The following is a 24800-nucleotide window of genomic DNA, read 5'->3' as shown; positions in this document are numbered from 1 at the left end:
TGACATTGGTTTTTCTGGATTGCAATCCAACAGCTTTGCTAAATGTATTTATTAATGCTTTATTTAATGATTTTTATCAATTTAGGAAAAAAAAAAACACCTTGAGTTGGCGCTTCAAAATATATGTTATGGAAATGGCCAATAAACATATGAAAAGGTGCTCAGCCTCATTGGTCATCAAGTAAACACAAATGCAACCAGAATGAAATCCAACCACACACATAGAAAGATGGCTAATATTGCAAGCAAACATAAAAAAAATACATGTGTGTATATATATATGTATATGTGTATATGTATGTGTGTGTGTGTGTGTGTGTGTGTATATACATGCACAATAAAAAATGTTGGTGAGGAAGGGAAACATCTGGAACTCTTGCTTTGGCGGGAGTGTGCAACCACCTGAAAAATGATTTGACAATATTTATTAAAGTTGACCCAGCATTTAAATTTCTACATTTATACTCAATACCAAAAGACATGAGCAGCAATGTTTATAGCCATGCTGTTCATATAGCCAGAAGATTCAAAATTTGGAAACTACTACAATGCCCACAAACAGCAGAACAGATAAGTAAACTGTTGTGTAGTATTCCAGTGTTTGAATTTCCACAGTGAGACTGAACAAAGCACCTCCATGTACAGCAGTCGATGACTCGTACAAACACGTTAAGCCGATGTACCCAAACAAAAGTATATGTACTGTGTAATTTTATCTCTATAAAGGTCAAAGACAAGCAGGACTAATCTGGGGCATTACATTATCCTTGGGAATTAGCACCTGGCACATCTGAGTGGTGTCACTGCTCTGTTTCCTTCTTGATAGGTAGGTGGGTGGGTAGATAGATAGATAGATATTGATTTTAGAGAGGAAGGGAGAGGGAGAGAGAGATAGAAACCTCAATGATGAGAGAGAATCATTGATCTGTGCCTCCTGCACGTCCCCTACTGGGGATGGAGCCCGAAATCCAAGCATATGCCCTGACTGGGAATCAAGCAGTGATCTCCTGGTTCATAGGTCGATGCTCAACCACTGAGCCAAACTAGCCAGGCAATGTTCCACTTCTTAATCTGGGTGCTGATAACATGAGAGTGTTCAGTTTGTGAAAATTAATCAAGCTCTGTACTTGTAATTTAGTCACTTTCTATATATCTTACCTAATAATAGACAAACATGTAAATTGACTGTACCTCTGCTACACCCACAGCCAATCAGGAGTGAGTATGCAAATTAACCCAACAAAGATGGCGGGTTAATTTGCATATGCAGGCGCAGAGCGGCTGGGAGGGGCGGGACGCCTGCTATGAGGGGGAGGGGGGGCGGCGGAGGGAGCTACAAGAGTGGTGCTCTCTTGCCGAAACCAGTTTGGCTCAGTGGATAGAGCGTCAGCCTGCGGGCCCAAGGGTCCCAGGTTCGATTCCGGTCAAGGGCATGTACTTTGGTTGCGTGCACATCCCCAGTAGGGGGTGTGCAAGAGGCAGCTGATCGATGTTTCTCTCTCATCGATGTTTCTAACTCTCTATCCCCTCTCTCTTCCTCTCTGTAAAAAATCAATAAAATATATTTAAAAAAAAAAAAAAAGAGTGGTGCTCTGGCTGGGAGCGAGGACTTGCAGGCTCGCGGGCGGCTGGGAGTGAAGCCAGGGGAAGGAAGGCCTATTCTTGCACGAATATCGTGCAATGGGCCTCTAGTGTTCAATAAAAAGTTATAAACATTGTTCAAAAAAATACTACTCTTCCCATAATTTGCCTCTGCAATGGCCAGTCTCTTCTCTCACTCCTGCAACTAGAGTTCTCTTTCTCTTCCTTCTCACCACTGCTTCTGATCACCTCTGCTCCCACAGCTACCCCGAGCCCACCTGTCCTGACTTAAGAATGGAATCGTGGACAAAGTGTTTTTTTTTTTTTCTGCTACTTGTACCTTGTTTCATTGGTCACTCATTAAAAGTCAGGAAACCATATCAGCATTAGTTTCAGTTTCAAATATTGCATCCATAATTGGAAAAAAGTATTGTCTAGACAGAGTTGTTCATAATTAACTTACTTTTTTTAGTTTTCTCTTTCACTTGATTGTGGTTAGGGGAAGGGATGCTGGGAGCCTCTGAATATATGTTCAGACACCCCGTTATCTGATTGTTAAAGACACATGTCTCTGTATTCTTTTTAATAGTATTGATTCCAACCAGTATTTTCCTTGAATCTTTGTTCTTGATTCAATTATCTAATTTTGAATTCCCTAATTATTTAGATATTAATCAATTGATGAATATTTTTTTAAAAATTTACTTTCTCTTTTGTTTCTTTCAAACATGAAAAGTGTGTGCATTAAATGATTGCCTTTAACCATCTGATGAGATATATGGATTTGCAGTTTACCTGACCATAGTAAACTCTTGATAATATTTCTTTATTGAATATTTGGGAAATTTTGTTTGATTGTTTTTGGAAAAGAAGTATTTTACTTAGCTTTGATTTTATAAAATATGTTTTTAAATTGATGATAAAATAAATGTATATATAAATCAGTGTTGTTTAGGCATATAAGTATTATTTTCACTAATGTTTTAAGATATCCTGACTTTTTTCACTTTTTCAGCTTTATTATTTCATATAGATTTTCTGTGTAGTTTTTTGTCTTTTAGCCCAACGGAGCAGTTTTGTCATTTTAGGATGAATGTAACTATCACAGTTTTTCTTGGATTGATTTCTAAATTAACTAAATTACATCTTATTTTGTAAACAGATGTTTGGATTTATTTTATTGCCATAATTTCTCTGTTCCTTTTGGTAAAATAGATCTTTTTTTATTTATTTCTAATGTCGATGGCTTTCACATTTGCTCTTTATATGCAAATTTGATGAATATTCTTCCCATTTAATTTTTTATTTGATTTTGTGCCATATGCTTCCACTGGCTTTGAAAATACACATGATTTTCTTCCAGAATTTAGTTTGGCTCCGCTTCCCTAATTTTATTCAGTATTTATGTAATTGCCATTTATGAGGTAAGAACCTATTATGGACGCTCTGAACTCCCCAATGAACTAATTGTTAACTTGTCAGGATGTGGTTATTATTTAATTGGATGGACACATTTTTCAGTTATTATGATAATGGATTGTGTCATCGGCAACTGATCTTTAAACAGCTTGGACTCTTCAAAGCCATTCATTCCCTTTGTCACGTGAATAAAATGCGGTTGTTGAAGTGATTGTTTGCACTTGGGTCGGAAGGATCCTGCGGCTGAGAGCATCTGGTGGGATTGGATCAGCCTGTGCTGTGGGGGGCCTGGGGTGTCCCCTTAGAGGCAGGGCCACGCTTTACAGGGTTGCTTCCCTACGAGTCCCTTTCAGGGGTCCCACATTCGCAGATTGTTGGTCTAGCCGCTTGTGTATCATTCCGCAGTACAAAACTTGTGTCAGGAAGATTAAAATTCTGCCCACTCCTGCAGCTGCTGGAAAAACAGCAGTGCAGCCATGGAATGTGCAGTCCTCATTTTCTTCATCTTCATACTCTCGGAAGTTAATTAGCTTCACACACTCCTGCACTTTCTAGTGCCGGGACAATAGGTTATTCTTTAGTCATTATTATTTGCTTGCTAAGATGTGAATAGGAAATAGATCGTGTTGTTTTGGCAAAAATTTGGGAATTATTGATTCTACAGTTGCTGTTAGTGTAAAATTCTTAAATTCTTTTTAAAGTGTATTTGTTCATAGTGGTTCATCATAAAGTATGACTTTAGCTCCGTGTTTCCCACTTTATTTATTGCAAGATATTTGCTTTCGATATTTACCCTCTATTAATGACAGAATTTATTTAAAAATAGGGTTTGCCCAGCCGTTGTGGCTCAGTGGTTGAGTGTAGACTCATTAATCAAAGGTCACCAGTTCAATTCTCAGTCAGGGCTCATGCCCAAGTTGTGGGCTCACACACATATATATATATATTTTTTAAATATATTTTTATTGATTTCAGAGAAGGGAGAGGGAGAGAGCATCATTGCCCGGCTGCCTCCTGCACGCCCCCTACTGGGGATTGAGCCCACAACCTGTAGAAAGGTTTCCCCTGCTTCGGGTCTTCATGGTACCACACTCTCACACGCACGTGCACGCTAGCCCTTTGCGTCTCTGCTGTGTCAGTTCCCGTGTTTTAGAGCAGCCACCTTCAAGGACAGATTGCCTTCGCTGCAGGTGGCCACCAGCTCATGGAATCACCCCGCGTATCGCATGTGTCAGCACCCACTTCCATCCTAACTCGGCTTCACCCTCTTTCCATTAAGCGGCGCTCTTTGGGGCTTGATCTTTCAACTTCTTCATGGGATCACTGTCATTTCGCTCCCCTTTGCTCCTACCTATGCCGTAGACTCTTGGGTCTGGAAGAAACATTAGAGATCTTCTGTTTTAATCACTTGCTTTTACAGACCTTGTAAATGAGTTTCATATGGCTGCAGTCACTTGCCCAGGGACATATGGTTTCTTCTAACTCTAACTCGGGCCAAGGATCTTTCTTATTGCTCCCATATTTCCCCCGGGAAGCAAGCATCCTTTTTATTCCGTCCAAGTTTCCTCCAACTCAGCTTTTGACCACAGCTCATTTCCTGAGCTGGTGGTGTTTTCTAGACCCCTGGTGCATACGTCTCCGCTCCGCCCGCCCCGCCCCACCCGGGTCCCCCACGCTCCTCATCCTGGTCCTTCTCTCCATGTGGCTCATGATGAATTCGTACTAGAAGGACCGATGCCAGCTTCCCTGGATGTCTGATCACTTACATTTGCTTATTAGTGCTGAGTCCAGGTCTTGGTAGGGACCTTTCAAGCCCCTCGTCCATTTTTTGATGGTGAGTTTGGTTAAAATCTATCATTGGTCAGTTACTTCACTGGGGACTCGCTGAGTGTGATGCTTTCAAATAGAATGAAGGAAGGTGGAGGTGCTTGCACGTGGGAGGAGCCCCTCTCTTCCCTCGCTGCCTCCCCAGCAGTAAGTGACTCAGGGCAATGGGCATGAAGGTCAGGTGAGGTTCGGTGTTTCATTTTATCTCAGCGATTTTCAGCTGGTGTGCCGCGGCACACTGGAGTGCCACAAGAATTTTTAAAACATGCAGTACCCGACTGTAGTCAGGGGCACTGACCTCTTTTCCCTTCGCTTGCCAAAGAACAAAATGACAACAGCCAGCACAACAACTGCTGTTCGCTGTGAATGAATCAAAATTACACTTTTTTATGGGTCAGATTGGTGTGCCACAGAACTTAGTAGTTCGTTTATGTGCCATGAGAAGAAAAAGGTTGAGTATCGCTGCCTTATTTCATTTCTGCTTCCCAGCGGAGCATTGAACGTGCCCACCCTCTGGGCGGAGTGGCATGTTGGAGATCCTGGTCAGATCCCTGCCCGAGTCCACCCAGCTAGCTACCTGACACATGGATGTTTTCAGTTGAAATTCTGAGTCTCCATGACCTTGCAGGGACTTCCTATGCTCCCTGTTTTCTCTGGGGTTTTCTTTCTTTTTCCTGCTCCTGAACCAGCAAGTTCTCTTTAAAACTCAGCAAACCCATTTCTCAGCAAATCCATTCCTCCCGCCTATAAGCCAATCTGGCACGTCCAGGTCTGCCATGCGTGCTGGCATCGTACCAGGAGAGACAGTGGCCTCCCATTCCGTCCCAGCGTTCTCTCTGCTTCCACGTTAGCTCTCCTAAATGCCACTGGACATTTTATCACGTCCAGGTCAGCCCTCTGCTGCCCCTCAGGCACAGTCGCCAGAGGAAGAGTGGGTTCGCTGCAGGGCGTGGGCCAGTGTGGACTGGAAGTATCAAAAGTACATTGACTAGTGCCTCAAACGTCCCCTTCGCATGAGTAACATTTTTTTCATTAGCAATGATGTTTCTATTTTTATCTTTAGCTTGAGCAAGAACAATATGTTTTTTTCATATTTATCAAATATTTACAGGAAAACCAAGGATCTTAAAGCTGCTTTTATTTTTTTATGATCTCTTTACATTTAAAAAGCAGCGGGCTAATACATTTGATTAAAAAATTAAGACTTTGAGATATAAGTAAAGAGATCGTAGCAGCCAACAAAGAGAAAAGAATGTGGTCCTTATATCAAAACCCACCCCGAGTAAAGGGCCTGCCGTGGAGGACACAATTTATCTCAAAGATTCCTGAGATCAAAGACAACAGTCAAACACAAGAAGTCACACAGACCTCTTTTTTTTTTTTTTTAAGGAATCATGAATTCATATTGGGAAGAACCAGACAGTATCTGAATGACGTTTCAATGGCACTTTTGTAAGAATGGCCAGGACACGGGTCACAAAGGCCATTTCGTGTTCTGGCTTCTGACAGCAGGTTGAGAGTTCATTAAATGAGAATTTACAGCCCGGGTGGTGTGGCTCAGTCGTTGAACTTAAACCTATGAACCAGGAGGTCATTTTGATTCCCGGTCAGGGCACATGCCAGGATTTGGGGCTCGATCCCCAGTAGGGGGTGTGCAGGAGGCACCGATCAGTGATTCTCTCTCATCATTGATGTTTCTCTCTCTCTCTCCCTCTCCCTTCCTCTCTGAAATCAATAAATATATTTTAAAAAATTGGAATTTACGAAGGCCTTCCTTCAGGGACAGCGTGGTAGGCTTTCGCCCTGTGTTTCTGGGGTGCGCCCGTGTGGCCCAGACCCTGTGGAGAGGCATTTCCTATGGGAACACGAAGCACAGAACACGCTTCCCACAGGACACGCCATGGAGAGCCATGCTCGGCGCTCCTGGGAGCCTGAGTGATGTTGCCCTCATTTACATGATGACGGCCCCAAAGCCCTCTAGGGAGGGAGATTATTGAAATTGCTGTAAGCAATGTTTCTCAGCTGAAACTGGCTTGGCTCAGTGGATAGAGCATCAGCCTGTGGATTGAAGGGTCCCAGGTTCGATTCTGGTCAGGGGCACGTACCTTGGTTGTGGGCACATCCCCAGTAGGCGATGTGCAGGAAGCAGCTGATCGATGTTTCTGTCTCATCGATGTTTCTAACTTCTATCCCTCTCCCTTCCTCTCTGTAAAAAATCAATAAAATATATTTTTTAAAAAAATGTTTCTCAAACTGAAGCGATCATAAAAGCTGGATTTCCCAGGGAACACCTCCTGGGTTGCGGTGGGGGATGTGCTGGGGGCGATGGGGAAGCAGAGCCGCGCAGGCTGGGCCCGGCTGGCCCTGCTCCGTGACACCGTATCTCACAGGTCAGGAGAGGACGCCTTCTCATCACCAAGGACAGGAGAGCTGGAGTCTTGGGGCTTCGTCCGAGATGCTGGGTGTCCGTGGGGTTTGGGGGCTCCCTCGGCATTTCCCTAGGAAAGCGTAAAGCGGGGGTAGGGTCTTCTCGCTGTGAGCCTCTGCCCGTTCGGGTGCTGCTGTCGCGGAGCTGCTGGCTTAGGACTGGCATTGACGGTCACCTTCCCGTGGCCTTCGGCTCTTCCTCGGCAGCTGGGAGTTCTTCCTCCTGCACACGGTGCTCCCTCTTCCCGGGGAAAGTGTTTGACGATCACTCCGTGTAATACTCTGTAGTAGCATCGCTTGGCCCTGGTCAGGTGGCATGGATTAGAGATCTGAGGGGGAAACCACCCTTCAGGAGTTACAGGACGGACGGGGCGGGGAGTTTGCCAGGCGCCGCCTCCCTGTTCCTTGGCTGGGTGGTCCTGGGGCAGCTCTCTGGCGGTGGGTAGTTCACACCTCACCTCTCCCTGAGACAGCGAGGGGGGATTCACTGATTGTTCTGTCCTAGGACGTTGCTCTGCTCTGCAGCAGCTTAGGCTCCGGCCCTGATCCCGGGGCGGGCAGCCGGGGCCTGGGAGTGGGGCTGGTTCGGCTCAGGTAGCTCAGGGGCGGGTCAGGTGACCAGCCAGCACCAGGGCAGCAGAGCCGGGGCCCCACCTGCCCCTCCAGCTCCGATCCCTGTTCCCAAGCGGGCAGCCCCTTCCCAGCGCTGCTGCTGAGACGCCAGGCCTCTGCGCTCAGGTGGGTAAACTGAGGAGGGCCTGGCGGCGAATCCCGAGAGGTGAAAGACCACAAGCTACGTCGTCGTGGTGGTTAGGGCCATTGTGTATATAATCCCACTCCTCGCTGGGGAGTGTAGGAGAGTCTTTACATTCAGTATTTCTAACGTTGTGTTGTTTTTTGTTTTGTTTTAATCTTCACCCAAGGATATTTTTTCCCCATTAATTTTTAGGGAGAGTGAAAGGGAGGGAGGGAAGTGGGGGCGGGGGGTGGGGGAGGAAGGGGACAGAGAGAAAGGGAGAGAACATTGATATGAGAGAGACACATGGATGATTGCCTCCTGCACGCTCCCCGACCGAGGTATGTGGCCTTGACCAGGAATCAGCTCCTCAAACTTTGGTCTATGGGATGACTTTCTAACCACTGAGCAGAACAGCCCAGGGCTATTATTTCTAATTTGTGTAACAGCTTTGCAAGTATGTTTGTCTTTCCCATTTGACTAATGCGACAGACAGAGACTCTGTCTGGTCTGTAGGGGGAGCACCGTCAGGCAGTGTGAAGACCTGAGGGAGGACCCACAGTCCTTTGTTAACCTTGAACCCAGCCCTCTGTCCCCAGTGACAGCGGGGGCTGCTTCCTTCAGGGGCGGGCCAGGGAGTGTCGTGCATGTATCAGAACTTGTTAAAATCTCTTAAAGGATAGTAGAGGGATCAGGATAGACATAGCACTTAAATCCTCCCAGAGTAGCCCTTCATTTTCTGGTTTGCACACAATGGCTTGCTTCAGTTTGAAAGTAAACATTGTTCACACCTTGGAATGCTGTGTGACCGTCACTCACTGTGGTGTCGCTAAGCCCTAGGTGAAAGCTAAAACCCACTGTCTGCTTTCTCCCCTCTTTGTCACTTTACATAAAAAACAGCAACTAAAAGTCGCTACTGCTATCTGCACCTTGTATGAGTAGTTATTTACACACCTTAACAAAAGAGCATGCCGGGTCGGATAGGGTTATGCAGGTACATAAAATATTGATACAGCTAAACCGCAGCAACATGAGGTCACTCACCAATATTTATTATGCGCCTACCCTGTCCCAGTGTGATTACAGTCTGCTCTGTCTTCATCATCCACCTTCGATAGCACTGCATGGAGTCCTGCACTCTCTCTCCCTAATCCCTGGACACAGATACACACACACACAATCTCACACACACACACATTCACACACACACACACATTCTCACACACTCACACACACACACACACACATTCTCACACACACACACACATTCACACACACACACACACACATTCTCACACACACCACACACACATTCACACACACACACACATTCTCACACACACACATTCACACACACACACACACACACACACAGTCACACTCACCTGTCAACCGATAATGTTCTCTCTCAACTGATAAAGAAGAAGCAATCAGATGAGCTTTCCGCCTCCCTGTATTAGTTCTCTGTGCTGTGTAACACGTTCCCACACGTTTAGAGGCTCGGAGAGCACATATGTATACCGTACAGCTCCGTGGTTAGGAGGCGGGCGCTGCTGAGCTCAGTACTCTGTTCAGGTCTCCTCAGACTGAGTCCGGGTCTGAGCTGCATTCGCAGGCAGCTGGGGTCCTCCTCCACGTTCATGCAGATCGCTGGCCCGTTTTACTTCCCGCCAGCTGTGGGGCCGGTGCCCTCAGCTCTCAGGGGCTGCAGACAAATTCGCAGCATGGTTTGGTGTGTCCTCAGGCCAGCGCGAGAGTGCTTCCGCTTTCTTGGGTCACGATGGAGTCTTTCACCACGTAATCTAGGGTGACAGCGTCCCCGTTCTAGTTCCTATGGGCCAGAAGCAAGTCCCGGCTCTCCCATACTCCAAGGAAGGGGGGCTGCATGAAAGTGGGACTCATTGGGGGTACCCTAGGGTGAGTCTGGCACACCTGCTACCAAATACAACTGATTATTGCTAAAGCTGAACTTCTGGAGATCTTTCCCCAAAACAGCATTATTCAAAGCATGTTACATCTATGTATTCATTTAATTCTCACAAAAAGTCTATGAAGTACATAGTTTGTTATTCTTAGTTTGCAAATGATAAACCTGAAACATGAGAGGAGGGTCCTTCTCAGGTAAGAATATTCATTTAAAAAAAGGAAAAAGGCACTTGCCCAGCCAGTGTGGCTCCGTGGTTGAGCGTCGACCTATGAACCAGGAGGTCACCGTTCGATTCCCAGTCAGGGCACATGCCAGGGTGGTGGGTTCGATCCCCAGTGGGGGGCGTGAAGGAGGCAGCCAATCAGTGATTCTCTCTCATCATTGATGTTTCTATCTCCCTCTCTCTTTCTCTCTGAAATCAATAAAAATATACATTTTAAAAAGTAAAAAGGCAAAAACAACAACAAATCTTGGTGCCACATATTCCTTCAGCTCCCATACTCCCCCCCCCCCCCGGTTTCCCTGGCAACAAGCATTTTCTCTTCCCTTTTCAGTTTTGGTGGATTCCCCTCTTTGCTCACCTGGGCTCACTCCTCCCCTCATCATGGGCATCTCTGCCTGCAAGCGAACGCCTCAGACCACCCCTCCTCGCACACTGGAGTGTTCTCACTGGCGCTGGTTCCTGCTCCTTCGGGGTCCTTCCACGTTTATTAGGACGGACTCAGAGCACAGGCGCCGTTTCTTTTCTGTTTTGTTGTTGTTGTGTTCCCAGCACCGAGCACATAAAGGTTTTGAGTGGAAGAATAGACGCCTGCATGTTACTAAAGGAAGCGCTGTGGAATGGAAAAGCTACATTCTGGGGTGCAAAATTCTGAGAACCTACCTTCATGTGTGTAGGTACTAAATTGATTTTAGTTATTATTATAGTTACTAGAGGCCTGGTGCATGGAATTCGTGCACTTGGGGTGGGGGGATTCCTTAGCCCAGCCTGCACCCATTCTCAGTCCCTGGAGCACTCGGGGGATGTCCGACTGATAGCTTAGGCCTGGTCCCCGCTGGGCCTAAGCCGTCAGTCGGACATCCTTAGCACTGTGGAGGTGGGAGAGGCTCCCGCCACCGCCGCTGCACTCGCCAGCCGTGAACCCGGCTTCTGGCTGAGCGACAATCCCCTCGTGGTCAGTGCACAGCATAATGACCAGTCGTTCAGCCATTCGGTCAACTTGCATATTAGCCTCTTATTATATAGGATGCATTATAGCTACTGCTGAACAGTTAGATGGATGGGGGCCACTGGGTAACTGGGGAGAGGAGAAAAGACATTGATATTAACGGACTACAAAGGGGAATTGAAGGCCTACTAGGTACTCCGCCTGGAGGTTCTTCGCAGCTTCTGTTCCTCTCCGGGCACTTGCCACACTATTACAATGGACAGTATCCCTCTCGCTCACTTGCTAAGCTCTTGTGGCAGCAGAAACTGTACATTTCACAGTTCTTGGCACGTAGTAGATGCTTATGAAATGTTTGTTAAAGACACGAGTGACTAATAGTCACTTACACACAGCTGCTCCGCGTATTTCAAGTGGAAACAGTGATTCATTGATTCCCACTACATCGTAACATAACCTTATTTCATCTGCACAAGAACATGAGCTTGATTTGCACTAAATAGAGCATTCATTTTCTGTTTCATGGTTGGGTACAAAGAAAGTTTGCTTTTTTTATATTCCTCCCCCAGAGGAAACATTGATAAAAATGCAAATTATAAGAGAGATTTTCTTTTAAGACATACACATATTGTCAACATGTTCAAATTTTATTTATATGCATTTGGATTAAAAAAAATCATTTCTCATCAAGGCCGATCAGATTGTCCCAATATGTGGCCGGGGGTTGTCCACACAGTTTAATGAAAAAGATGAACCACAAACATCAAAGCATTCTTCTTTAATTTTGAGCAGTTGACTAACTATTGATCTGACTCTACTTCTGCCTTTAGATGCCTTTATTTTGGTATTCTTACCCATTTCACCACAGGCTACACGTCTTCTGAGCAGGACTGCTAAAGCATCGGGGCATTATGATACTTTGAATAGAGCTTTGAAATTTGAAAGCAGCATGATTCTTAGGAAAGGTGGCAGAATGTGAAAGTGTAGACTAAAGTCCCTAGCGAATGATTGCGGTTTTTCACGTTGTAGAGCAGTGAAGGGAAATCCCATGTAAGTATAGTAAATGAAGCTCAATAATTGAAACCTTTTCGGAATCAATATCAAGATTATCTTTTTAAATAAAATATGTTTCTAATATTATATACATTCTTCATATACATATATATACATATATATGTATATACATTTCCCATATAGTAGAAGCTGAAATTCTTTTCAGCAATTAAGAGAAAATCTTTTTCTCATATTCCTAGTGAATTCTTTTCCCCCATTCATGGGGGTTGGAGAAATCGCTTGCCAAGAGATCTTGCTCGAGGGCATGACTTCCACCCTCTAATGCAGTGGTTCTCAACCTTCCTAATGCCTCAACCCTTTAATACAGTTCCTCATGTGGTGGTGACCCCCAACCATGAAATTATTTTCGTTGCTACTTCATAACTGTAATTTTTCTACTGTTATGAATCGTAATGTCGCGACCCACAGGTTGAGAACTGCTAGCAGGGTCACCTAAGACCATCGGTAAATACAGATATTTACATTATGATTCATTAACAGTAGCAAAATTACAGTTATGAAGTAGCAACAAAAATAATTTTATGGTTGGGGGTCACCACCACATGAGGAAGTGTATTAAAGGGTCGCGGCATTAGGAAGGTTGAGAACCACTGCTCTAATGGAACGAGGTCTCCTCCGAGACTTGGGGGCCTGAGCAGGTCACCTGGTGGAAGGAAGAAGGCTTCTCCTGGAGATGCAAGAGATTCATTCCAAAGGAGACCGTCATCTGTGGTTAGCTGGCTTACAAATGGTGTTTCCAGAATAAGAAGAAAATTGTGTGTGTGTGTGTGTGTGTGCGTGCACACACACATATGTACATGTATGTGTAGATAGAAATAGATAAGGATATATGGCTATACACATAGATATGTTTATATGTATCTTTTTAATGAGAAGGCTATAGTCAGTTCCCACAAGACTAGTTATTATTATTATTTTAAAATATGTTTTTATTGATTTTTTTTGTTTGTTTTAGAGAGGAAGGGAGAGGGAGAGAAATATCCATGTGAAAGAGAAACATCTATCCGCTGCCTCCTGCACGCCCCCTACTGGGGATCAAGCCCACAACCCGGGCGTGTGCTCTGACTAGGAATAGAACCATGACCTTTTGGTGCATGGAACGACGCTTAATCCACTGAGCTACGCTGGCCAGGGCAAGATTAGTTATTGTTATGTTATCATAGAATCTTTGGTTTTCAAAGCCCTGTGCAATGTACATACTCACAAATCTCATTTAATAATTCAGTGTTGCTCTGTAGTCCTCCTGTCCGCTCCTCTGCCTGTTAGGACTTTATCTGAGGGAAGGATTGCAGCTGACATCATTCTGAGTATGGGAGCTCCCAATCCTGCAGGCTGGACTTCATTCCTGGCGATGCTGCACTAGTGTGTCCCCTGAAGCCAAAAGGAGAGGAAAAGAAGGAATCAGCTTGGCTCAGAAGGCAGGCTTTTATTATAAAAGCAGCTTTGAAGCCCTGTAATAACAGCGAAGACACAAAGCCTTCCACTTGTGTGTCAAAATGTTGACTTTTTTGGGGTGATATTTTCTCTCTGAATTTCCCTTTTTTAAAAAAAATATATTTTTAATTGATTTCAGAGAGGAAAAGAGAGGGGGAGAGAGATAGAAACATCAATGATGAGATTTCCCTTTTGTTCACATTAGCTGGATGTCATGCATATTATTTTAATTAGATGGACAGAGGATGGAAATCGTGTAGCTTTTTTTCCTCATGAACATCCATGTGATTCCTGATGGTCTTTTTTACCACTTGATAGTGACAGTCCCTGATTTTACGCGCACTTAGATTTTGATACAGTTTTTAAGAAGGAAAGTCAAGCAGTTGCTTCAGGAAGGGGGCTTCGAGACCACAGTCATTTACATTTGTAGACCAAAGCTTATTCCATCACCCTTTACTGTTTCATTTATTTTGAATATTTGGTTTTTGCCATGGCCTGAACATTATTCTATATCTAGATCTTAGAGATTGTCATTCACTTATTCAACAGGGATTTAGCATCTAGCGTGTGCGAACCATTGTGCTGGGTTTTTCTCGTTTCACTGCTTCTGACAACGATGCTTTCACAACACTGAATGCGTCGTTTCCCAGAAGGTCTCTTGTTCTATGACATAGTGATAATTTTCCTGTGAGAGGGTCACAAGGTGAAAACACTTGGGAAATACTGAATGATAAATATTCTTAGGGGCTTAAAACAAATTCTAGCGGATCTAGCATTACATGTAGCCAAAGAAAACCATTTGGCCATATTTAGTAAGTATAGGCTATATTTATTGGGTTTTAGGACAGTTTTCCTTTTGGATAGGTTACCCATTAAAATTAAAATCTCCTATTAAAATTCCTATTTTGCAAAGCCCAGTTTGAGAAATATTGTCTTACTAGAGGCCCGATGCATGAAATTCATGCAAGAGTAGGTCTTCCTTCCCCCGGCTGCCGGCCCTGGCTTCCCTCTGGCACCCGGGACCCGGGCTTCCCTCTGGCCTGGCTTCACCCGGAAGGATGTCCGGAATGACGTCTGGTCTAATTAGCATATTACGCTTTTATTATTATAGATTGCAGCATTGGAAAAGTATTGGCCAGATTGTCTTTAGGATATTGTTGGTCCTATCTCCCTTCCCGGTACTCTCAGCCATCCTCTATTATTTTTATGCCTCACTTTATGCTTATGGAATTACATTTTCTCTTATGGATAAAATGGCTCAGACCCTCAGATCAGAATATAGGAGGGTCCGTGGTAACAGTTTGCGTAGTTCATCTGCTCCTTACTCTTTTGCGATTGTGTTCGGCTCCTGGTTGGACTCTTAACTGCCTAGGTTGGCTTTGCTCGAAAGACCCTTGTGATTGCTTTTGTTGGACACAGCAGCTAACGTGGTGTACTGCACAGACTGTTGGCCTAAATAATCCTACCCGGCAGGACAGACATTAGCACGTGCGCCATACAGATCATCTTCTTGAAGCACGTTCTTTCCTTGCATCTGTGATGCTGTTTGCTCCGATTTTCTTCCTGCCTCTGATTGCTTTGGCTCGGTCTTCCTAACGGCATGAATTTTTCTGCCCGTCCCTTCTATGTTGGCGTTGCTCAGGGCTCTGCTTCAAGTCATCCTCTCCGGTGGGCATTCTTCCTGTGTGTGACCATCCACATCCACGTTGTCAATTATACTTCCTTCGCTAATAATTCCTACTGTTCCGTGTGCAGTCCCGCCGTCACCGTGGAGCTGCTTGCCCTCGTTTGGGTTATTGATTAACCCAGATGAGGTTAATCAATTGATTGCCTTCCAGATATCCCTAATTAGCACATCCAAAGAAACAAACTACCATTTCTTTGTCCAAAACATGTTTCCTCCTCGTGGCTTTTCCTGTCCTGGTGTCTGCTACCAGCGTCTACCCAGCTATACAAGCCTTATTCCCAGGAATCGTCTTTCATGCCTTTATCACATTCACCACTCACACACAAGCTCATTCAGCCCCATCGATGCTGGTTCCTCTCTTGACTGATATATATCTTTACTCCCACTGCCTGAACAAACTTTGCATCATTTGTTCCTTGGCCTTTTTTTGATGCTTTAAAAAAAATGTTTTTATTGATTTTTGTGAGAGGGGGAAGGGAGAGAGAGAGAGATAGCAACATAGTTGAGAAAGAAACATCATTGATAGACAGCCTCCTGCACCCCTGCCCCTGCACTGGGAATTGAGCTCGCAACCCAGGCATGTGCCCTGATGGGGAATCGAACCAGTGACCTCTTGGTTCATGGGTCGACACTCAACCACTGAGACACACCAGCCGGGCTTCTTGATGCTTTCTGACAGGAGTCCCTGTCTCTCATCTTGCCTGTGTCCAGGGCACCCTCTATGCTACATGCAGGATGATTTATCTGAGACATCTACTTGGAATTATAATAAACATTTCACCCTTAACTGGTTCAAAACCAAACCTCCTCCTTCCCTGGCTTCTCCACTGTAAGAAATAGCCATTTCATAATTTTTCATTGACTTTATTGGGGTGACATTGGCTCACAAAACCATACAGGTTCCAAGTGTACAACTCAACAAAACATCATCTCACACTGCACCGTGTGCCCCTCACCCAAAGCACAGTCTCTTTCCATCCCTGGTTACCCCCTTTTGCCTCAATTGCCAAAAGTCTTTGGTGCCATCTTTGCCAGCTCTCTTTCTCTCATATCACACATCCCACCCATCATCAAGTCCTATTGGGTCAACTTTCAGAATATAATCAGAACCCAAATATTTCTCACCACCTGTGCTGCTGTCACCCTAGTCCAGTGGTCGGCAAACTGCGGCTCGCGAGTCACATGCGGCTCTTTGGACCCTTGATTGTGGCTCTTCCACAAAATACCATGGCTTGGGCGAGTCTATTTTGAAGAAGTGGCGTTAGAAGAAGCTTAAGTTTAAAAAATTTGGCTCTCAAAAGAAATTTCAATCATTGTACTGTTGATATTTGGCTCTGTTGACTAATGAGTTTGCCGACCATTGCCCTAGTCCATACGTCATTTTTCCTGGAGTTTTACAATAACTACTTACTCATGTCCCTGGTAAGTCCTTATCTCCTAAAACGATGTTGTCCAATTTAGTAGCTCCTAGCCACCAGTGGCTGTTGAGCAGCAGAAATATGGCTGATCTGAATTGAGATGTGTTGTAAAAACACACACTGGATATTGAAGAATTAGTGTACAAAGAGAATGAAGAATATCTCAACAATATTTCATACTGATTATATGCTGAAACAACATATGGATCAGTTGAATTAGAAATAAATTAATTTCCCAGGTTTCTTTTACTGTTTCAGTGTGATTACTGGAAAAATTAAAATCACGCCCTAGCTGGTTTGGCTCAGTGGATGGAGCAACGGCCTGCAGACTAAAGGGTCCCAGGTTTGATTCCGGCCAAGGACACATGCCGGGTTGCAGGCACATCCCCAGTAGGGGGCGTGCAGGAGGCAGCCAATCAATGAGTCTCTCTCATCACAGATGTTTCTCTCTCTCCCTCTTTCTCCCTCTCTGAAATCAATAATATATATCCTACCTAATAAAATGGTAATATGTAAATTACCATCACTCCGCTACGCCCACGATTGGGCCAGCGGGAGGTGCAGGGGGCGGGACTCAGGGTGGCCGGGGTAGCCGATTGGGCCAGCGGGATGCTGAGCTCGCGTCGCCAGTGGCGGCACGAGCTCAGTGTCTGCACCATGGCTGTGCTGCGGAACAGAAGGGGCCTCTGGGGCAGCGAGCTCACAAAAGCAGGGGAGCTGGGTGCCTGTCCGCTCCGGCACCAGGCCTTTCAGAAGCCTCCGCCGCACCAGAGGCTTCCGAAAGGCCTGGTGCACCAGCAGACAGGCACCCAGCTCCCCCGCGATCGAAAGTGAAAGAGTGTAGGGGACCCTACACGTGCATGATTCAATCATGCTCTGGGCCTCTAGTATATAATATGTGTGTGTGTGTGTGTGTGTGTGTGTGTGTGTATACACATATATATACATATATATATATATATATATATATATATATATATATATACATACATATATATATATATATATATATATATTTAAAAATATATTTTAAAATCACATGTGTGGCTCCCACAGATCTGCTTTCCAACAGTCTTCCTTACACACACAAGCAGAGAAGCCCTCCCAAATGTCAGATCTTTGCAGTTTCCAGGCCCAAGCCCTCCGCAAGCTTCCCAGCTACCTCGGAGAAAAGCCAGTCTTTCCCTGGGCCCAAGGCTTGGCATGACCTGTCCCCTCCGCTCCTGTGCCTCCCACTCTCTAAGGTCTTCTCAGCTCTGAGGGGCTCCTTGCAGCCCGCCGGAGGGCCTCTGCATTTATATCCCTTCCTCCGCGTCGCCCACTCCTGCCCACATGGCTGCATGCCTCACTGCTTTTTCTTTTAGTCCTCACCCGGAGGGTGTGTGGTGTTTGCTTTTTTTTAATTGATTTTAGAGCGAGAGGAAGGGGGTGAGAGAGAGATGAGAGAGAAACATCAATCAGTTGCCTCCCAAAAGTTCCCCAACTGGGGATCGAACCCGCAATCTAGGCATGTGCCCTGACCAGGAATCGAACCTGCAACCTTTGGTGTGTGGGACAATGCCCCAGCCACCTGAGCCACCCGGCCAGGGCTGTGAGCCTCACTTCCTCACTTCCTTCAGGTGTCTGCTCCAATGTCCCTTATCAGCGGTAAGCATTAGAGAGGCCCATTCTGAACACCGTGTCTAAAGCCACAGTTGGCTCACCGGCACACACTCAGCAGGGACCTTTTCACACGGCTTGACTTCGCTTTGAACGGCTCCTCACAGTCTGCAGAATGAAGCCCAAATTGCTTAGGCCAGTGGTTGGCAAACTCATTAGTCAACAGAGCCAAATATCAACAGTACAACGATTGAAATTTCTTTTGAGAGCCAAATTTTTTAAACTTAAACTTCTTCTAACGCCACTTCTTCAAAATAGACTCGCCCAGGCCGTGGTATTTTGTGGAAGAGCCACACTCAAGGGGCCAAAGAGCTGCATGTGGCTCGCGAGCCGCAGTTTGCTGACCACGGGCTTAGGAAATCTAGGCGTCCCATTATGATTTAGCCACTTTCTCACTCTCCAGCACATCCCTCACTATCCCTCTAAGCAGCTGGCAGGCCTCGCACTCTGAATCACTCACAAGAAACCCAAGACAGGGAACAAGTGATAAAGAATACGGTGGAGGGCGAAGGGATTTTATCAAATGTAGTTATATTCTTTTTTTTAAATATATTTTATTGAGTTTTTACAGAGAGGAAGGGAGAGGGATAGAGAGTTAGAAACATCGATGAGAGAGAAGCATCGATCAGCTGCCTCCTGCACACCCCCCACTGGGGATGCGCCTACAACCAAGGTACATGCCCTTGACCGGAATCAAACCTGGGACCTTTCAGTCTGCAGGCCAATGCTCTATCCACTGAGCCAAACCGGTTTCGGCAAATGTAGTTATATTCTTATACAGAAGTAACATTCATTGAACTTTAAACATTGGGTGATATGCAAATAGCCTCCTTTTTACCCTTAAATTCCACTGACATTCATCCCATAAAATGTATATTCATATAACCAATACTAAAGGCAAATGAGATACTCACCCACAGTTTCAGCTTTTGTAAAAGGATCTCTACTTGAATAAGTTTCCCTGTACTGATATTTATTCTCCTCTGTGGCCATTGGTATGATCAGAGTTTTTCTCCTAATTTAAAAGGGGGCATACTTATCAATAGCTTAGACATTTTATTAGAAGAGGGAGAGGCGAGGGGGAGTTTTAGAATGAACATATCTATTAAGGGTAATTCAGGAAAACAAGAATTTATAGCTCAGTGATAAATAAATAATCATTTCAGAAATGTTTATTGTTCCAGCTCATTAAAATGTTATGTCTCGGACAGTATTTCTTAAGGGCCATAAAATTAATAGTGTATTTTAAAAGCTTTATTGGCATCTATTTCCTAAGTCTCATTTAGCCCCAGTGTTTAACTGTGCCGTCTCCTACGGGCTGGGAACCTGGCGGTTCATATGACTTCTCTGTCTTACAGGACACACATTTCCTCCAGGGCCAGCTTCCGTATTCTCGGATGTGTTTATCTCACAGTGCCTTGCCTTTTCAGATTCTGTCAGCGCTAACCTGGAACTGGTATTTCTTGGTGTTTTAAAATAATGCGGAAATTTCAATGAACAGCTAATCATGTCCCTGGCCTGGCAGAAAACACGAAACTAAAACCTTGCTTATCAGCTCCTGGAGTTAACTTTTCAATCTTTCACTACAGAAAGCAAGGGCAGGGCCATAAGCATTTACTGAGTGCCTGCCTTCTACTGGGCCTCGCGCGGACCACAAGGGGGGAGGCGGCACCATGCATCACCTCAAGGGGAGAAGAGTCCACCTTGGCCACCTGCCGTGCGCACATGCACTTCACAGCAACAAACTCCTCTACCCTTTGAGCGAACGTGGCTTCCACCTCCTAGACCAGTGATGGGCAACCTTTTGAGCTTGGTGTGTCAAACTTCGCCAAAAAACTGAGCATAGCTCGGGTAGTGTGTCACTTTGAGGAAAAAACATTATTTTGCAAATGTTTCATCCTCAGGAGCAGCAAATGTTTCATCCTCGACATGCGGCCGCCTCAGCAGCCACGTGTCATCAGAAATGGCTACGCGTGTCAGTGCTGACACGCGTGTCATAGGTTCGCCATCACTGTCCTAGTCTATTAGAATCCGTGCGATAAGAATACCTCTTCCTCCTTGGTCCTCCCAAGTGGAGTTGCTTTGACTCACCGTGCCCAAACCACAAGGACGAATATTCAGAGGCAATATTCACAGAAAACGTCAGACTCCCTGGAGGCGAATCTTCTCTCTCAGCCTTCCTGTGTGCTAGCCATCCTTGATCACAGCCCCTGTGGACCTCTAACCAGCCCGGCTGCCTTTTTCATTCACCCCATCGCCCAGCATCAGCCTGAGCACGTGTAGCGTCTCTGGCAATACTCTTTTAAAAAATATATTGTTACTGATTTCAGAGAAGAAGGGAGAGAGAGGAACATCAATGATGAGAGAGAACCATTGACCGGCTGCCTCCTGCACGTCCCATCTTTGGGACTGAACCTGCAACCCAGGCATGTGCTGTGACTGGGAATCGAACCATGACCACCTGGTTCCTAGGTTGACAACCACTGAGCCATGGCAGCCGGGCCTGAAATACTCTTCCTGTGCCTTTACCTCCTCGGCCCTGAAGCCCTTCCCCTTCACCCCATCCAACGGTTCAGTGCGTATTCTGTGTTCCAGAGAACAGTATCCTAGAATTGTCCTATCAGAAGATGGGAAGGCTTGGCATTCATGTACTCACATCTTGGGGCTATGGTGAGACCATGAGGTGGGATGCTGGCGGGTAATACAACTGTACCTTACAGCTGTGCCGGAGTCTGGTGGGTGGAAGAGATGCACAGAGACCAGAAGCATCTGCTGTATGTAGGACATATTCAAAACACAAGGGAAGAGGCTTCTCCCTTATTGTCAACACCCATACAGGTCCCAGTACATGGCTTCCTCTGAGTGGCTTAGTGTCTGCTGAGTACAGATGAAATAATTGAGTAAGTAAACGGCGAGCGAATGAATGAAAGTGTGCTGAAATTTCCCAGGGGTGTTCAGTATGTTAGTGTTTCTTAGATGAAGAAACTTAGAGTGAAACTTAGGTGAATATTTTGTAGATGAAGAGTCATGGGATCTCAAACCTGTACCTTTCTGTAGACGGGATGGCAGCCTTCGGCATATCGCACATTTGTTCGCAATGTCGCTGTTTCTGGATTTGACTGGCCAGGATCCAGTGTAGAGGAGCAAGTCTGCATTTACTTTCAGAGTGCGTGCTCTCCTCAGCTCCTGCCTGGTGGTGTAGCTGACACATTCCTGAAGGCATTATTTGCGTTAAATTTTAACCCTTTGCACTTGCTTGCTTTTTTTCTCGATTCCTTTATTCTACTCAGGATTTAATTTTTTAAATACCCCAGATTTTACAAAGCGCGGCAGTAGAATAAAAAACTGGAGTTTCTTTTCATGCAAACTTATTTATTTGGATTTTTTTATATTTCAAATTATTGATACATTCAATACAGTTCGACATACGAGCTTCTACCAATGCTAACCGTATCGGGTCACACTCGACATCCGAGTGCAAAAGGTTAAAATAGGGATCATGTGTCTGTGGGCAAAGCTGGAGTATAGAGAAGACCACAGACAAGCAAATGTGGGGATAAGAAACCTTTGAGTGTGTTTCCAGGTAACAGTGACTAATTCGAGTTCTGGATGTACAAAGTGTGCACCTGGGAGAAAGGAAATCTGTGCAAATAGGATTGGAGCTACCGTGTGCAAGGCCTTGGAGTAGCAGGCTTACATACAGCATCCTCACACCTTCATACACAGGCCAGTTACTGACTGGCCACGATGCCCTGCCTGCACAGCGCGGCTCACACTCTCTGACAGTCCGTCTACTATGTGCTGTACCCCTAACCCCACTCCGTCTCAGTCTGTCCTCTCTCCAGACCCTGTGCCAGGGTCACCTCTGGCGTGAAGTTCTTCCCACCTGTCTAATGCTGGCATTGCCTACCTATTTATGTGTTTTATCTTCACTCTTCATAAGGAGCCAGCCAAGGACAAGACATTCTCAATCCCCTAGGTCAGCCAGCAGACTCCATGCCCAGAGAAGACACAGTAGTTGGAAAGTTAAAAGCATCCACTTTAGTGATACTTACCTGAATCTCTTGTATACGCGAGTTTTTAAAAAGTTAGTGTATTTGAGGAAAAGGCTAGTGGTGTGTAGTTGCACATATTTTAATCTTTGTTGTAGATCCAATTTTGTGTGCATCCAAAGAGGTGATAACAGTAGGTATGATAGTGTGGGTGTACATGTTTTAATATATTTCATAACTTTTTGTTGTCTAAACCTTGGACAGGAAAGGAATCCAAGTGATCAGGCTGGATTTCTTTAGTTTTCACACACTGTAGAAAATTTCATTTATAAAACCTAATCTAAAGGTAGAAACATATGTTGATGTTTTATTTGGTACAATCTGAGGCATCCTATATGATAAAAGGGTAATACGCAAATTGACTGAACGACAGAACAACCAATCAAAGAGTAATATGCTAATGATATGCTAAGTCTGCTCAACCGCTTCCTATAATGTGCACTGACCACTAAGGGGCAGATGCTCCAACTGGTAGGTTAGATTGCTGCTGGGGTCCAGCCAATCAGGACTGAGCGAGATGAGCCAGACACACCCTGGAGCCCTCCCGGGGTCCCTCCCTGGCCCAATCATGCACCAGTGGGGTCCCTTGGCCTGGCCTGCACCCACTCGCAATCCGGGACCCCTTGGGGGATGTCCGAGAGCTGGATTCAGCCTGATCCTGCAGGCCACTCCCTTTGGGAGGGCACCAGACGATGGGCTTATGGCTGGTGAGCACTGCTGCAGCACCGTAAGCCTCTCCCAATTGGGATTGATTGGGTGCGAGCCCACGGCAGGCACAGTGGGGCTGGGAAGAGCAGGAGTGGCAGGTAAGAGCTGCAGGCAGCGTTGGACTGAGGGTTTCGGCCTGATCCCTGCAGGCCACTCAGAGGGACCCCACCCATGCACAAATTCATGCACCAGGCCTCTAGTCTTACCTAATAATAGACAAACATGTAAATTGACCGTACCTCTGCTACGCCACCAGCCAATCAGGAGTGATATGCAAATTAACCAACAAAGATGGTGGTTAATTTGCATACACAGGCGCCGAGTGATGGGGGCAGGATGCTTGCGTCATCACCATGGCGACGACGCAGGCGTTCTGCCCCACCCCCAGTCTCTCAGGGCCTCTGGGCAGTGTGGGAAGGTGGGGCCGGAGCGGAAAGAGGCAGCTCCCGGAGCGGAAAGGGACGGCTCCCGGAGCATAAAGGGGCGGCTCCAGGGCCTAAGCAGAAAGGGGCTGGGCTGGAGTGGAAAGGCGGTGCCAGCAGCCAAGGAAAGGAAAGGGCATTCTAGCACGAATCTTCATGCATCGGGCTTCTAGTATTAGAATAAACATATAAAACTGATTTTATTATTTATTTACTGTACTCCTTATCCAATGATATTTTTCCATTGATTTTTAGAGAGAGTGAAAGTGAGCAGGGGCGTGGGGGGAGATTGAGAGAGAGAGAGAGAGAGAGAGAGATCAATTGGTTGCCTCCTGCACACGCCCCAACTGGGCTGGGGATAGAACCTGCAAGCCTGATACATGCCCTTGACCTGGAATTGAACCTGCGACCCTTTGGTCCCCAGGCCGACACTACTTAACCAAACGGGCCATTCATTTTACCCCCCATCAATAACGGAAATGCCTAGTAGGGTCTCCTGTGGGTGGATGGGTTTTGTCCTGGGACCAGTTGCTGTGAACAGTGCGCCTCTCACACTGGAGGCTCCTCTTTCCTTGGGCTCCTTTCCTCGCTCCTACCTGCGTGTGCGGGCTCTCTCTCTCTCTCTCTCCCTCTCCCTCTCCCTCTCTCCCTCTCTCTCTCTCCCTCTCTCTCTCTCTCTTCCCCCCTCTCTCTCCCTCTCTCTCTCTCTCTTCCCCCTTTCTCCCTCCCTCTCCCTCTCCCTCTCCCTCTCTCTCTCCCTCTGCCTCTCTCTCTCTCTTTCTCTCTCTCTTTCTCTTTCTCTTTCTCTTTCTCTTTCTCTTTCTCTCTCTCTCCCTCTCTCTCTCCCTCTCTCTCCCCCTCTCTCTCCCTCTCTCTCTCTCTCCCCCTTCTCCCCCCTCTCTCTCTCTTCCCCTTCTCTCTCTCCCCCACCCTCTCTCTCTCTCTCTCTCTCTCTCTCTCTCTCTCTCTCTCATCCTCAGTTTTTGCTTCTTTCCTGCATACGTTGCCTTTGAATTAGTCCTCATGGAATCTTGTTTTTTCGGCTTATTTTCTAGATGGGAAGTGATGGAATTTTACGCCTCAGCACTTCAGCTCTAAATAATGAATTCTTTGCATACGCGGCACAAGGATGGAAGCAGCGGCTGGCAGAAGGTAAATGCCTATCTCCCCTTCCTACTTGACATATTTGAGTACACACGCTGTACTGAGCTTGCACCTTCCTCTGCTTTCCAATCTTTTTACCCCCCTGGAGTCTACTTTAAT

At 45.8% G+C, this 24800-nt stretch overlaps 1 protein-coding gene across 1 annotated transcript in view; it reads left to right on the top strand.

Moving 5' to 3' along the window:
• Positions 1 to 24800, top strand: part of ASXL3 (ASXL transcriptional regulator 3) — a 153955-nt gene that overhangs the window by 114173 nt on the left and 14982 nt on the right. The window contains exon 10 of the mRNA XM_054723606.1: positions 24593 to 24689. Coding sequence (XP_054579581.1) covers positions 24593 to 24689 — 97 coding nt within the window. The remainder of the gene's footprint in view (positions 1 to 24592; positions 24690 to 24800) is intronic.

This window comes from Eptesicus fuscus, chromosome 12 (genome assembly GCF_027574615.1).
Source record: "Eptesicus fuscus isolate TK198812 chromosome 12, DD_ASM_mEF_20220401, whole genome shotgun sequence".
Classification (NCBI taxonomy): Eukaryota; Metazoa; Chordata; class Mammalia; order Chiroptera; family Vespertilionidae; genus Eptesicus; species Eptesicus fuscus.
Note: the sequence above shows the minus strand (reverse complement) of the source record. Positions and strands in the feature narration are given on the sequence as shown.